Source organism: Equus asinus, chromosome 4 (assembly GCF_041296235.1).
Source record: "Equus asinus isolate D_3611 breed Donkey chromosome 4, EquAss-T2T_v2, whole genome shotgun sequence".
NCBI classification, from domain to species: domain Eukaryota; kingdom Metazoa; phylum Chordata; class Mammalia; order Perissodactyla; family Equidae; genus Equus; species Equus asinus.
This window is the reverse complement of record NC_091793.1, coordinates 100,639,449-100,654,145: the sequence shown is the minus strand read 5'-3', so window position 1 is coordinate 100,654,145 and position 14,697 is coordinate 100,639,449. Positions and strand designations below refer to the sequence as shown.

Sequence of the window (14,697 nt, the reverse complement as noted above, 5' to 3'; positions counted from 1 at the left end):
CTCGTTTATAAAACTGAGCTTATCATATCCTCCTCATGAATTTGTTGTGAGAATAAAATGAGATAACAGTTTTATGACAACTAGACACATTCTAGTTCAGTAAATGTTATTTCTCCCTACCGGGTCAAGCTTTTAGTATAAAATAATGACAACAATGATATTAATGCTATTTTCTTGTCTAGAATTAAACAGCCTCAGCTTATCCATGACAGTGTCAACCTTTTGTTTTCTTTTACTTTACAGGTATTTCATAGTGAAAAAGTCCTGATGAAAAGAACGTGGAGAGAAGCTGAAGCATTTTGCGAAGAATTTGGAGCTCATCTTGCAAGCTTTGCCCATATTGAGGAAGAGAATTTTGTGAATGAGCTTTTATATTCAAAATTTAATCGGTAAATACTTGTTAATTTTGAAAAATTGCAGTCAAATAGTCTATCTCCCGGTAATGGTTTCTGAAGGATGAGTATCTCAAATATTTGTTTACAGTCTCAAGTATGTGTCTTAAGCCTAAAACCAAATAGACACTAGCTGGGAAAGAGAAATAGATACATACAGTTTTGTATTTATATTGCACTAAGTTCTTATTCCATAAAACAAAGAACAAAGTGATGATTGCTTTGATACGTGAAATCTTTTCTGTGTGCCTCAAATCAGAATTTTAGAGCTTTTCTGCCGAACTTAGAAATTATCTAGCTCAGTGGTTTTCAAAGTGTTGTCTGTGGATGCCGAGAGTCCTGGAACCCCAACGGCAGGAGAGGGCCAAGTGGGCAGAGCTCCTGGTTCCTTGCTCACTGACTCAGCAGAGCAGCTCCAACTAGCTCTACTTCTAGTTAGTTTGTATATAATAGGAGTCTATGTAAGATTTTGTTTAAAAATAAAAAAGTCCCACTGATTTTTTTTTTTTAAATTCCAATCCAACCTCCTAATTTTACATTTGAGGAAACAGGCATTCACTTATCTGAATCCATCTTGCAAGTTTACAGCATCTTGAATTACATGGAACTAGAAAATCAATTAAATTTAAATTTGAAGAAGCATAAAAGGTCCTGTGCTACCTCCCACCCAATACAGGAATTCCTTCCACCACATTTCCATGGTCATCTACTATTTGCATAGTTCTTTTCAGTTTTGTAGTGCTCCCCGCTTAGCAGAAAGCCCACGCCATTCTTGGGGGCTGGTTTCAAAGATCAACTGTCTAGTAAACCAGAGCGATATGGATCAAGTCTACTCTATTTTCAGATATTGTAAGACAGCTCTCATGTTCTCTCTTAGTGAGTCTTTGCACCCCTTGGCCTTTTTCTCTAGAACTTTCTTGTCAGTTAGCATACATTTTGGGAATATCTTCCATGGAAGGGGCACTGTTATGTGCATAGCTGGCTGGAGAATCTGACAGACATGACGGACAAAATCCTGCCCCCGAGGATGTTGTAGTCTAAGGGAGGGGTGCCTCCACGGCTCCGCACAGTAATTAACAAAACAAATATATCACCGAATACTCTGCTCCAAGCTCTGCTAATCTGGAGTCTCAAGGAAGCACTTACTGAATCTCAGAGAAAATCCAGAACTATTTTTTGAGGAAAATCCTGGCTTTCCAAATAAGTTTCCTTTAGGACACTCCCATAAGAAGGTTAATATGTGACATCTACCAAATTATTTATCTCCAGCATCTATAAAAATGACCTTAAGGGTGGGAGTCTTTGACAGCATCTCCCAATGTGTGTCTCATGGATTACTCTAGGGGGGAAAGTGGAATTTTGTAATCAAATATGTTTGCGAAATGAGGCATAATCTTGGAAATTTGCCATATACATTAACATTATAAAGTCTTCTAGAAGGAAGCACCTTCTTTGTCCCCAAAACTCTTTTTTCAAGAACATTTATCAACATCCCATGGAACTACTGGTCCCTGCAGGAAATGCTCACCTGAGACCATGGCTCTCAAACCTGGTTGATTATCATTCACTTGGAACAACTTTTAAAACAGAGACCACTGGTCTCACACCAGAGCTGCTGAGTCAGAGTCTCTGAGGCTGAAGAAAAGTTCAAGAAGCTTCCTGGCTAATTGGACTGTTAGTCTGTGTGGGGCCACAGATCCAAGGGATATGCAATGGTCTCTCTTGTTCTAAGTTGTAACTTTGCTTCATGACTTCAGCCCCTTGCAAAACTTAACCCACATACTTGCGTATAGAGTAGTTCACTATACGAATCAACCACATGCAAACTGCTTCCACTGCTGTAAGATCAAATATTATTATATCATTTCTATTTCTATAAGTTCTCACACTTGGAATCTCTTGTAGCATTTAGTGCCAAGCATCTTTCAAATTATTGATCTTCAGCACCTAATCTTGAAAGCTATATAATGTATGTTTTACTTTTTGTCCCGACTGTCAGGGATTTTAGCCAAATTTGATGCTTAATTATAGCAAATAAACCAGTTATCATTGTTGGCCTATATGCTTCTTCTCCTTCCTATGGCACTGCTTTTCTATTTTATTATTTATTATACTTATTTATTAAAAATTATACAATTTTAGGAAGTTGACGGAGAGAAAATAAATACCAGTTCATCTTCTAGGAGCTGGTATATAGCAGGAAGAATGTCGAACTCTGAATTCAGGGAGGAAAGGAATGAAAAGTTCTCGATGCAGGGAGGGTAACGTGGATTTCCAACCAAAGTCATTGAGATTAATATGCCTAGCTTAACCTTAAGACAGCGTTCTCACCTTCCCACCACCTTAAATGTACGTTGTAATCATGGCAGTGACCCACTGGGCCCCAGAGATCACTCGGATTTTCTAAGTCCCAGTTTACTTTCATTTGTATCATTCTGGCAGGGTAGCTCAAATATCTGACGCTTTAGAATAGGTGTGCTTCTCTGCCCTAAGGAAAATAAAGCATCTGTCATGTCTTCTGAATCTTTTAAATCTTTAATTCTTCAAAATTATTCTCAGCAAATTATCTTAGTGAGATGGTTGGCTGTACAATTAGACTTTATTGCTTGATTTATTGAGGACTCTGTGGTTTGACGTATTTGTCCTCCACTGAATAGGAGGGAAGATGGTTCTCTGTGGGGCTTCTTGCCAAGTCTAACCCGGTGGCGACTGCTGAAGTTAATCACACTGATTCACTATGGAATTATTTACACTGGGATCAGAAAAAAAACCTAAATCTGCTGTGTACCTTTTATTAAATGGGGGTGATGGTGATTACCCTTCAGAGTAATAATAAAGAGCAATAAATCAAAGCATAGTAAAGTGGGACAAATAATATAGAAAAGTAGTAAATAAATAGTAAAATAGTAAAAAGTCCTCTAGGGAAAAGATGTTCCAAAATTTCTTACCAATTAGCTGTTTACTGTTCCTGTCCTAATTGAAAGGCATTGCCAATCCTAATGAACATGAGAAGCCATGTTCTCCATATAGGCTGACTTTCCCCTCGACTGCACGTCACCGATGAGCACACCACACAAACCAAGAGAATAAGAAGCGAGGCGACTTCTTCTCGCAGCTCATCTCAGAGCTCAGACTTTGCATACAGGAAATGTTCAATAAATCTTTGTTGACTTGATCAGTTCTGCCAGGAGTATCAGCTGTTTCCTGCACACATAAAGACCTGAAAATATTTCTTGAACTTTTACATAATGTTGTGAATTCAATGGGAAGGGCCAAGTTTTTGTTTCCTCTCTTCGTAGGACAGAAGAAAGGCAGTTCTGGATTGGATTGAATAAAAGAAACCCGCTGAATGCTGGCTCTTGGGAGTGGTCTGATGGAACTCCTGTAAGTCATTCCAAAGTAGAGAAAAGCAAATGAATTCAAAACAGATGGCCCTGGAACCACTTGGTAAACCAACCAAGAGAACCTGGAAATAATGACCATATTTCCCATGCCTCAGACCCAAATCAAAAACTGCACCAGCCCTTGGTACCAAAGGAGTTATTTTGGCCAGGTCCTGCGAAACCTTTACTGGCAGGGAGTTCAGAGGCCAGCTATAGGATCTCATCCTGAAAAAGAATCAAAAATCCCCCAAATCCCCAAACCATCTCCCAGGGGAAGAGTGTCCGGCAGAGAAGCAACTATTCTTTAAAATACTGCGAGCCTTCCTTTCCCCGCCCTCCCTCTCCTGCACAGCACCTGACTGTGTGACTGTGGGACCCTGGTTGTGTCACAATGAAAAGAACCATTTTCAGTTTATCTCACTCTAAAAGGACAGAAATGGCAGCCTTAGAAATATCACCTCCTTCTCAGCCGGAACAAGTTATTCGGAAGGAAAAAAAGACTTGCTTTTCCTTTAGCCTCATCCTTGTAAAAATCTCTGTGAAGGAAAGAGGGAACTCACGATTAAATTTTCTTTCAGGTGCAATGAGGAATTCTCACATTTTCCTCAAGATGGTAGGGAAAAAACAGAAGCAGTATCCCAGATTGAAAAGAGCTCCATCCGAGGGCACATGCAAAATCCAGTTACTCAGTTTGATCTGTGAACTGGGGTGGCCAGCAACAGCCTGCAGTGAGCATTTAAAGCAGCTCCTGCCCATCGAGCCTTGATCGTGTTCCAGGGACAAAGCTGAGTGCCCTCCTGCACAATCTCCTTCCATCCTGACGGTGACCCAGTGCAGTGGGTGTTAGAGTGATGGGTAGTTTGCCTAAAATACTAGATAAGAGAGGCAGGATTTGTACACAGGCGTTGTGCTTTCAAAGCCACGCTGCCACCATGTCTCCTACTTGGTAAAATATTAGCAGCCAAATTTTGAAATAGTAAAGATCAACAGAGAAAATGGACCTCTAGGCCCACTACAGAGATGGTGTTCAAATTGGTGGCAAGGAAGGGATTTGTGGAAATGCTATATGCTTATAGTGGCAACAAAAATAATAAGGGTACACTAGTTAAAAAAAAATGTTTCCACCCCAGTACTGCTCCTGGGAAAAGGGCATCAGAACCAGAGAGTGCGAAGAGATCTTAGAGATCACCCAGCCCCACCTATTTTGCTGATGAGGAAACTGAGGTCCAGAAAGCAGAAGGGGCCGAGTAGGGTCCACCTGCCCCGTAAATGGTACCATTGGTACCATTGGTACCATATCCACCACATGGTACCATGGGGTGGTTAACGTCAGTATGGCACTTGCAAGATGAAATGTGGTATGTAGTGGTTGAGAATACTTCATTTTATTTTAGTAAAACAAACTCGTTAGTAATAGGAAAGGAATACACAATTTGGTTTCGAATAAATGAGATAAAGCCATGAAGTAGTGGACTGAGTTCCTCACCACTCCCCACTGGAGAAAATAAATATTCACACTCACGGCATTCTCTGAATCTAAGTTTATATATATTTGCGTAGATGAATTGTTGCACATGTTTGAGGAATACAAATGGTTTCAAAACATCTTCTTTTTTCAAAATTTTTACCCCGATTTTACTTGTAGTCCATACACTCTTCTGTCAAGTAGGCATTAAATCGCTGAGAAGGCTGACTATTTCATACTCCTGATATGTGATTATTCATGGAAAGCGTTGGATAGTTTCCTGATTAAAGCTAGTGATGACTTAGAATTTAATGATTAGAGACTAAAAGCTTAGTGTATATTAAAAGAATCTACATCAAAGGTGAGACCCAAATCTGACAGATCTCTGAGCCTCTCAGAAGTTTACCCAGGATCCCAGGGCTAGCCTAATTCTGCCAGTGAGAAAACAGTGCAAGTTCAGAAGGAAGCTTGCATCTGATTGGTTCCTTCTGGAGAAAGGAGGAGCGTGCCTCTTAAAAAAAAAAAAAAAAAAAAACCTTTAAGAAAAAAGTGCCAATGTCTGATTAGCTTGCTCTTCACAGATGTGGAACAACCTTTAACTGGAATCATATCCAGACATTTCTGAAGCTTTTTCCAGAAGTCTGTTGTGATTATTTACAGAGGTGCCTTTTTTGATCTTTTGAAACGTTTTGTGGGGGATCATCATTAAGGAATAATGAACTTCATCTGCTGCAGGTTATCTCTTCATTTTTAGACAATGCTTATTTTGGAGGAGATGCAAGAAATTGTGCTGTTTACAAGGCAAATAAAACATTGCTGCCCTCACACTGTGGTTCCAAACGCGAATGGATATGCAAAGTTCCAAGAGGTAAAAATATTAATACCATCTTTACATTTGCTTTCTGATCATCTATAGCACTTTCCCAAGTGAGGAGTTACAGAGATCTAAAAGTTAAGCACCCTGGTACCAACAACCCTCATCGTGAACCAACAACCTCATCGTGAACCAAATTGCACCATTTTAGCAAAGAATTTATGCTAGGGGAATGAGAAAGGATGACATCAGGGCTGTATGCTAAGAGAGTTAATAGGAAATGAGGATAATTGGCTATATTGTGGAATATTGTAGTTTGCTAGCACAATCTGGAAGAAATGTCACTGTGACATTACAACCAAATAAAATTACTTGTCAGATAAGTAAGTGAAAACACCTAACAGTGTGTGCCACACAGGAGGCCCTCGACAAGTCTTCATGTCCTTCCTCCTTTAGTCAGAGGTCTCTCTGGAGCCTCCTCTCCAAGTATGAGAACTAACTATACTCCAAACAGTACGCAGGACCTGGTTTTTAAGTGGTCTTTTAACAGGCAAAGAAAAGGGGCTGGCCCCATAACCAAGTGGTTAAGTTCGTGTGCACTGCTTCGGCAGCCCAGGGTTTCACTGGTTCGAATCCTGGGTATGGACATGGCACTGCTCATCAAGCCATGCTGAGGCAGCATGCCACATGCCACAACTAGACGGACCCACGACTAAAAATACACAACTATGTACTGGGGAGCTTTGGGAGAAAAAGGAAAAATAAAATCTTTAAAAGCTTAACTCTTTAAAAAAAAAAAAAGAGGATGTGGGGAAATGGGCATTTAAAAAAAAGGCAGAGTACAAAATATGGTGTTTAGAACTGAAGTAGTTCAGAAATAGCATAGCTGTGAAGAAAGGTCACTTAAAGTGGTTTGCTTTCACTTTACAGATGTGAGACTCAAGATTCCACCCTGGTACCAGTACGGTAAGAACTATCCTGGCAATCCTTGAATTTCTAATTACGTGCTATTACATACGATTACTGTGTTATTACAGTCCTCCAACAGAGCCTCTCTTTTCTTATGTTAATCTAGAAGCTAATTTGTTCAAATTAACTAATTAATAAATAATCAGATTAATAAATGTCATTAAATATGTTAAAGACTAATATCATAGCTAAACTCCATTTTCATGACACATGATTTTAAAATATGCCTCTATCCCAAACCTTTGACTACAAAGGAAGGTTTGTTATGTGACCAAGGAAAATAAGCAAATTATATACATATTTATGTGTGTGTAAACATACTTATTTATATATATGTAGATATATACATACACACACATGTTCTGTTAATGCTGAGTGACCAAATTACAACTTTGAGGTCAATCATAGCATATGCTATTTAAGTCTGCATTTTTATCGGCCAATAGTTTTTGCTTCATTTGCATTGTTTATTTTTCTTTCAGATGCACCCTGGCTCTTTTATCAGGATGCAGAGTACCTTTTTCATACCCATGCCTCAGAATGGTCCTCCTTTGAGTTTGTCTGTGGCTGGCTACACAGTGATCTTCTCACAATTCATTCTGCACATGAGCAAGAATTCATCCTCAGCAAAATTAAAACGGTACTTGAATACAATTAATGATGAGAAATTCAGAGCTTAGGTCCTCTTCTGTCCTTGGGGGGATTTTTTTATTTGACTTCAGATGTTTGTTTAAGTTTCATTAAAAGCCATTGATTTTTTTTATTGCAGTAACATTGGTTTATAACATTATATAAATTTCAGGTGTACATCGTTACATTTTGATTCCTGTGTAGGTTACATCATGTTCACCACCCAAAGACTAATCACCATCCACCACCACACACATGTGCCCCATCACCCCATTCGCCCTCCTCCCTTCCCCCGTCCCCTTTGGTAGCCACCAAGCCAATCTCTGTCTCTATGTGATTGTTTGTTGTTGTTTTTATCTTCTACTTATGAGCAACATCATATGGTATTTGGCTTTCTCCCTCTGACTTATTTCACTTAGCGTAATACCCTCAAGGTCCATCCATGTTGTCACAAATAACAACCATAGATTTTTGAGAATTATTTTCGTTCCTGTTATAGAGATTAAGAGAAAATAATGGAAACAGACGTTTACTATGTTGGTCAGTCATTTCACTTCTTTTCACTCTTTACTAGCAACAATGGTGAGTAAGTAGTTTTATGGTTTTTGTGAGGTTCATTCAATCATTCAACACATATTTATTCAGAGTCTACTCTTCTGGGGACAGGGGCTCTATCAGTGATTAAAATAGACCAAAATTCCTGCCCTCATGGAGTTTATAGTCTAGTCTGGTAAGAAAGACCATAATCAATATAAGTAAATAGAATTACATCATATTTTAGAAAAAGATAAATGGATAAATGCCATGGAGGAAAATAAAGCACAAATGAGAGGCAAGGTTGCCTGGCTGTTTTAAAGTTTCAGATTTTACATACAAGAGCACAATATTTTTAAGTTAGTAAGGACTCAATATACAGAAAATGGTAAGGAGTGGTTTTCCATTTCAACTTAAGATAAAGGCTAGACTTAATCCTTTGAGGAGCTAGGCTAATTAGAAAGGAGCGTGCAGAGCCTGTTAAATTATGAAATAGACTGCCAAGAAATAGTAGGTTTTCAGTGTATTTCTTCAGCAACAAGCAATCATTGAGCATTAGGTGTGTTTCAAGCATTGTGATATTTGTCAAAGACACAAAAATGTCAAGGACACCAAAATGAGATACAGTCTCTGTTTTTAAAAAAGTGGGAGATAGTACAATGTTGTAAGTAAAAAGGGAGCAGTATGTGCAAATCACCACAGGGGCAATAAGGAGGGAAAACGTCACTCCCAATTTTCCCTAGGAAATCATTGAAAGTAAGAGACTCTTTTTTCTTTTTCTGTAATTTACCATTGTTTCATGATCTCCAGGAATCCTTTCTCCCTCTATTATCTTTTCATGTGTTTGTAAGTTGACTGTTAAAATGAAGCTCTGTATTAAAGCATCCTTGGCTTGTAAGAGAATTGTCTTCCCTCACAGCTCATGGGGCTTTCCCGTTTCTGTAATCCTATCTGATGCACATACAGCCTGTGAAATGTAGGCAGGTCAGAACTACTACTGCGTTTTGATGGAAAAGCCAAGAAACAGGAGGGTTAGGTGACAACTCCATGGTCCCTCAGGCGTGCAGTAGCAGACCAACCACTAGAACCAGATGGTCCCCACTATTGGTTTGTGTGCTATTGTACCACCCTTCCTCTCTGACAAATGGAAGACTCAAGCCAAAACTGTAGCATTAAGTATCAACAAATTACGTGTCATGATGTCAGAAAATATGTTTGCTTCTATAGCTGGACGGCAGATTCTTCACCCCAGGTGGCAGTAACAAGACGAGGTAAATGGCTGAAAACCAATCCATTGACATGGCAAAGTGCACATTCCAAAAGGAGCTGATATTTGGCCAATACTTACTGTAGCACTGTCAGGCACTGTGCTAAGTACTAATATTTAACAGCATTTAATTTTTGCAAGAACTGTCTGTGGGAAGTCTATTATTAATACATTTTACAGATGAGGAAGCTAAGACTTCAAACAGATGAAGCAACTTGGTTACACAGCAGCTAAGTGGTGGAATTTAGAAGCCATCTAACTTATAGGGTCATTTGAAAACCCTCTGCTGGCAGCCGAACAGCAGCATTGGGGGTATATAAGAGCACAGTGTCTTCACTACATTAAAATTCTAGTTCTAAAATCCCTTCCCCAAAGATGACACCAGCTTTGTCTTGGACATGAACAATGAAGAGCTTCTTTGATCTTTCCAACAGAGCTTAGTTCTCCTGGAAGCATCTACAGGTCTTCTCCCTTCACCTTTCCCTTAATTCACTCACCCAATCTTTGGTGGTTGGGAAGCCAGTGGAGATGGTGGAGTTAATACCTCTCATAGAGGGGAATAGTAAATCCACAGGTTTAGCAGTGTGACAGTAAGTCATAGCCAGTGCCATGATCTGGTTGAGGACTAGATCTAGTTGTGATCTCAAACCAGACAAACATTGTGGTGTCCTATATGGCAAAATTGTTACCCAGCCTGTGACCAGGTTAATACAGAATGCCCTGTCAGTATTATGGGTGAGCAGCTGACTGATCTAACCCCACACTGGCTGTACTACAAAAGAAAATTACTAGATGGTATAGGCCATGAAGGCAGAGAAAGGGGCAAGGAGGCCATGGGGAAAGGGTATCAATCCAGAAGGAAGAAAGCTATAGATTTCCAAAGCAATTCTTATTTCTGCATAACTTGTGACTGTGTTAGGCACTTTTTATTGGTGATAGTGGTGGTATTTATGGTGACCATTTACATTTCATAAGTAAGAAATCCCATATCTAAGAACGTCCTACTGGAATGGGTCAGTCCAGAAATTATTTTATTGCAGAATGAGGAACCAAACACATGGAGGTCATACCACTCACTTCTGTGGCACACCACTCATCCTATACATGCAAAAGAATCAGAATAAGTCATTTTTAAAATTATGTATGTGTTGTATAGTTCCCCTGTGAAGAGAAGTAACTTAGAAATGTGAAAAACAAAAATAGCATTTAGTTGGAAAGTAGAAGAACTAACTATTGAAAAAGGAAGCTGGATACAGGTGTAAAAATCCGAAGCAGAATTCTTTTAACAAAATGTTTCTATCTTGGAAAAGTGATGAGTCAGTATTTTCTCTTTGAATAACAGAGTACCACAGCGCATAATGAGAGTGAATTTGTGAGAATTTGTTTTTTGAGCCATCCTGTTGATTAGATTAATGTCAGAAGAGTAAAAAGCCGCAAGCACTTTAGGAGTTGTTTAACATGAAGTACTAGCCAGCTAGTCCACTCAACTAACATTTTTATGCTGTGTTGTACAATATTTGCATTTTGAAATTGCAACTTACTCTTATGTTTTAAATTTCATTTCTAAATGATTCTAACAAAAATATATCAAATCTGTTAGTCGTCCTCCAAAATATGGTGTTTTAAACCCTTATAATAACATGGTTTGGTTATTTTTGATGGAAACATTTGAAGTGGTGGCAGGTTCTTCCTTATATTCCTGGTAGATTAATATGTTAGTTATTGCTGTGTTTTATTTCTTTTTGGTGAGTATTATTCTCATGTGATGCTATCTATAATGGCTGTTTGTAATGAAACATAGTTGATATTGTGAAATCCGTGGTCATATCACATTTCTTTGGACAAAAGAATATCAATGTCTTCTATTGTTGTGGTTTTATACCACAAAAATTTAAAACATCCATTTTTCACATTGGATTTTTCACTCTGAGTATCTTCTAGCTTGTCCTATGAAGCTCTGTTCTATGTCACAACAGGTTGTGATGCACCATGTGGAGGATCACCATGCTGCTGTAACTGAGGTGGTGATAAATATGCCACTTAAGGTGCAGCAGTTATAATTTCTCTTTAGAGGTCCTTAATTGGGGGCAGTGAACAATCAGGCCATGATTTCCACTGTTGCTGCACATGAGCCCTCTTTAGATTGGATGAAATGTTGTCCTCCCACTGAGTTCACAGCCAGTCTCAATGGACCCCTTCCAAAGTCTGACAATGGGAATCTAAATTCAGCATGTAAGAACACGTCCATGAAACAACACCTCAGGGATCCAAAATTATAGTTGCTCCATCTTGCATTATTCTCCAATTGCTGATATGGCAGACAGCCACACTGTTTAAGAAGGAAAAATACCTGTTTCTAAATTCAAATGTTAGAGATTTATTAGGTTCTATTGTAGGATGACCTGAAATTCATGTGGAAAGAAATATGTATCCTAAAATGTAATTCCGAACTCTTTACAGAAGAAATGGAAGTGCAAATTTAAATATATAATTATTTCAAATTAACAGATTTTTAGCTTAAAAAAATTGTTACATTTCACACATACACATACACACATGTATACAGAGCACACACAATAAAGTATATTGATTTAGAGGTCTTAGAGAAATCCTTACGGCCTCTTCCTCTCTCAGAGTAACAGAGAGAATTTCAATTTCCTGGCTTGTAATCCAATATTGCATGTGTTCTAATATTTGTGTGTGCTTGGGCACATGTGTACACACATGCTTTTTCAATTTTATGCTTTATTGTACTGAGATCTATGTGATAAATAATGTAAAATTAATAAAATATATAAAGGATAATTTTCTAGTTGTCAAACACTGGAAATTCTGCAGTATTCTTTTGTCCTATATTGTATTTGTCTATTTGTATGAGGAGGGTGCTAAAATTCAGTTTAAAAACTTAAAAAGCAGACGAATGCCTAAAATTCAAAATCTTTTTACTATTGATGTCTTTGTGCCTTGACTTGTTTCTCAAATAGTGTGATATGTGCAATGAACTTCTATAAATCACTGAAAGGATAAATCACTAATTTTTAGTCAAAAAAAGGAATCCACATCCTATTTTACTTTACAATACATATTACTTATTAAATCTCTACTATGAGAGTTAGAAAAGTTACTTTTAGATACATAGGGAAAGTTTTAGGAAAGAGTTTCAATAATTGATTCCAATTTTCATTCATTATGAGGAGGGAACATTTTAGAATAACGAAGTTTCAGGTTTTCTCAAGATGCTAGGCCTTAGTGTACTCTTCTTTAGATAATTGGGTAAATACTGAAGAATAGAAAGCTATTAACAGCAACCCCATTAATCTTAATAGTGAAAAGGGAAAACAAGTAGAATAAATGCTGACATTTTCTTTTTTTTTTTAATAGCTATCAAAGTATGGTGTAAATTGGTGGATTGGACTTCGAGAAGAAAAAGCCGGTGATGAATTTCGGTATGAAGCTAGATTAATTTGCATTTAATTTTGTTTGACAAGTTTTATTGGTTGGACTAGATCTTAGTGATCAATTTGTTGATTAGCCTTCAAACATTATCCTTAACTTATAAATTTCCATTTCCCTAACCAAAGACGTATTTCTTTTAATTTAATAAAATATTACGCCTTCAATCCATACCCCAGAATTCCAAGAATGGTGTTGGAGATTGAAAATGCAAAATGAGAGAAGACCTTAAAATTTTTAATTTTCCTGCAGCTGGAGAGATGGAACACCAGTAATCTACCAGAACTGGGACAAAGGAAGAGAAGGATCTGTAAATAATCAGAGCCAGAGATGTGGCTTCATTTCATCTATAACAGGTTATTTTATTCATCCATTTTGGGGTTTATAATACAAACTGATCATTTTCAGGAGGATTGAAGTCTCCTTTTCATTGCACTAGTTCATTGAGAAAGTTTTGTTTGGTTATTTTGCTTTTCAACTGAATATGTTCCATTTTATCAGGTTTAAGGCCTAAGGATGGCCATTTCTACAGTTTATTCTATTCATCCATGTTCATGAAAATAATTTCCATCCAGATAAGTCCTTCCTCGTGAGCCAAAACAGCACCAAAAATGGACCCATTGAAACTAGTCAAAAATATGTCTGACAGATACTATTCTCTGTGAAATTTCACTATGTGCCCATTTTTTATCTCTTCCTGGTATCCACCTTATAATTGGCCAGAACTTTAACCCCTGAAATTTACTTCCATTTTCCCCTTTAAATTTTCATTGAATCCAGTATTCTTTTTTCAAAATACCTGGCATTAATTGCTGCTTGTCTTAGAACACCAACTGTTTGCAAGTTGGATTTAGAAGTACATGTACGTTTAAGATGGGGTTTTTATTCCATTCATCAGTACAGTGTTATTTGGGTTGATTGTCCACTCATATGCACCCCACTCTTTCTATCCAATAAAAGGTAATGATGTTCCCGACTCCAACAGGTTCATAATGAACCTGGTCCCCAAGTCAGGAGATGGATAAATACAGAAAGCAATCCTTGGTGTAAGGGCGTCTGCCGAGAAAGTCAGGAAAGGAAAAACAATGTTGTTTAATCAGCTCGCTTTTGCCAGCAGGTGTCAGAACAGCCTGCAGAAAGGCTGTTAAGTGATTCTGGAAGAATAGCAGCTGATCTGCATGGAAAATAGCGTTCCAGCCCCTCCTTCAACATGCCAACATCTTTTTGCCTCATATCCCTCACTAAAAAACTGAATCTGGCCTTGCAATTTACATACATCCTTGCCCTATTCTGGAATTTATAACTTGGATGCTAATGAAATGCATTCTATAACCTTTACTCTGAAAATATAGCTCTTCTAAATTAAAAAACGTTTTCCAGGAGACCAAGGACCTTGGGCTAGATCTTCCCCAGGGCATATGTGTGCCTGTTTTGTCTAAGGGTCAGTGTTGAGAATGCTTCCTTAGAAGTTCCTGAGTTAATTTTTCTAAATCATTATAGTTTCTAAAGAATTATAAAATAGAAATGATCTATTGTTTTAGAATCTTTTTTTTAAGTTGAATATTTTAAAACAAAAATATTACTCTACAAAATACTCTTTTGCTAACCCAGTCAAATATTCTTAGAACTTGAATCAGTTCTGTGATTCCAATTGCAGTATTTGTTTAGTTAGGTTTTTTTGTTTTGCATTGGCAAAATTTCTACATTCTTGAATGAGAATTACTGATTTGGCACCTTGCCCAGGTAGCTTTTGTCACTAGAGAACTCTATGATTAGTAGTTAAGTTTAGT

General features: G+C 37.8%; 1 protein-coding gene across 4 annotated transcripts in view; it reads left to right on the top strand.

Moving 5' to 3' along the window:
* PLA2R1 (phospholipase A2 receptor 1) overlaps positions 1-14,697 on the top strand; it is a 107,776-nt gene that overhangs the window by 67,478 nt on the left and 25,601 nt on the right. For all 4 annotated transcript variants that reach the window (XM_014859885.3, XM_014859866.3, XM_070507942.1 and 1 more), the window contains 7 exons: positions 244-389; positions 3,692-3,776; positions 5,976-6,108; positions 6,985-7,020; positions 7,506-7,663; positions 12,836-12,900; positions 13,160-13,263. In XM_014859885.3, coding sequence (XP_014715371.3) covers positions 244-389; positions 3,692-3,776; positions 5,976-6,108; positions 6,985-7,020; positions 7,506-7,663; positions 12,836-12,900; positions 13,160-13,263 — 727 coding nt within the window. The remainder of the gene's footprint in view (positions 1-243; positions 390-3,691; positions 3,777-5,975; positions 6,109-6,984; positions 7,021-7,505; positions 7,664-12,835; positions 12,901-13,159; positions 13,264-14,697) is intronic.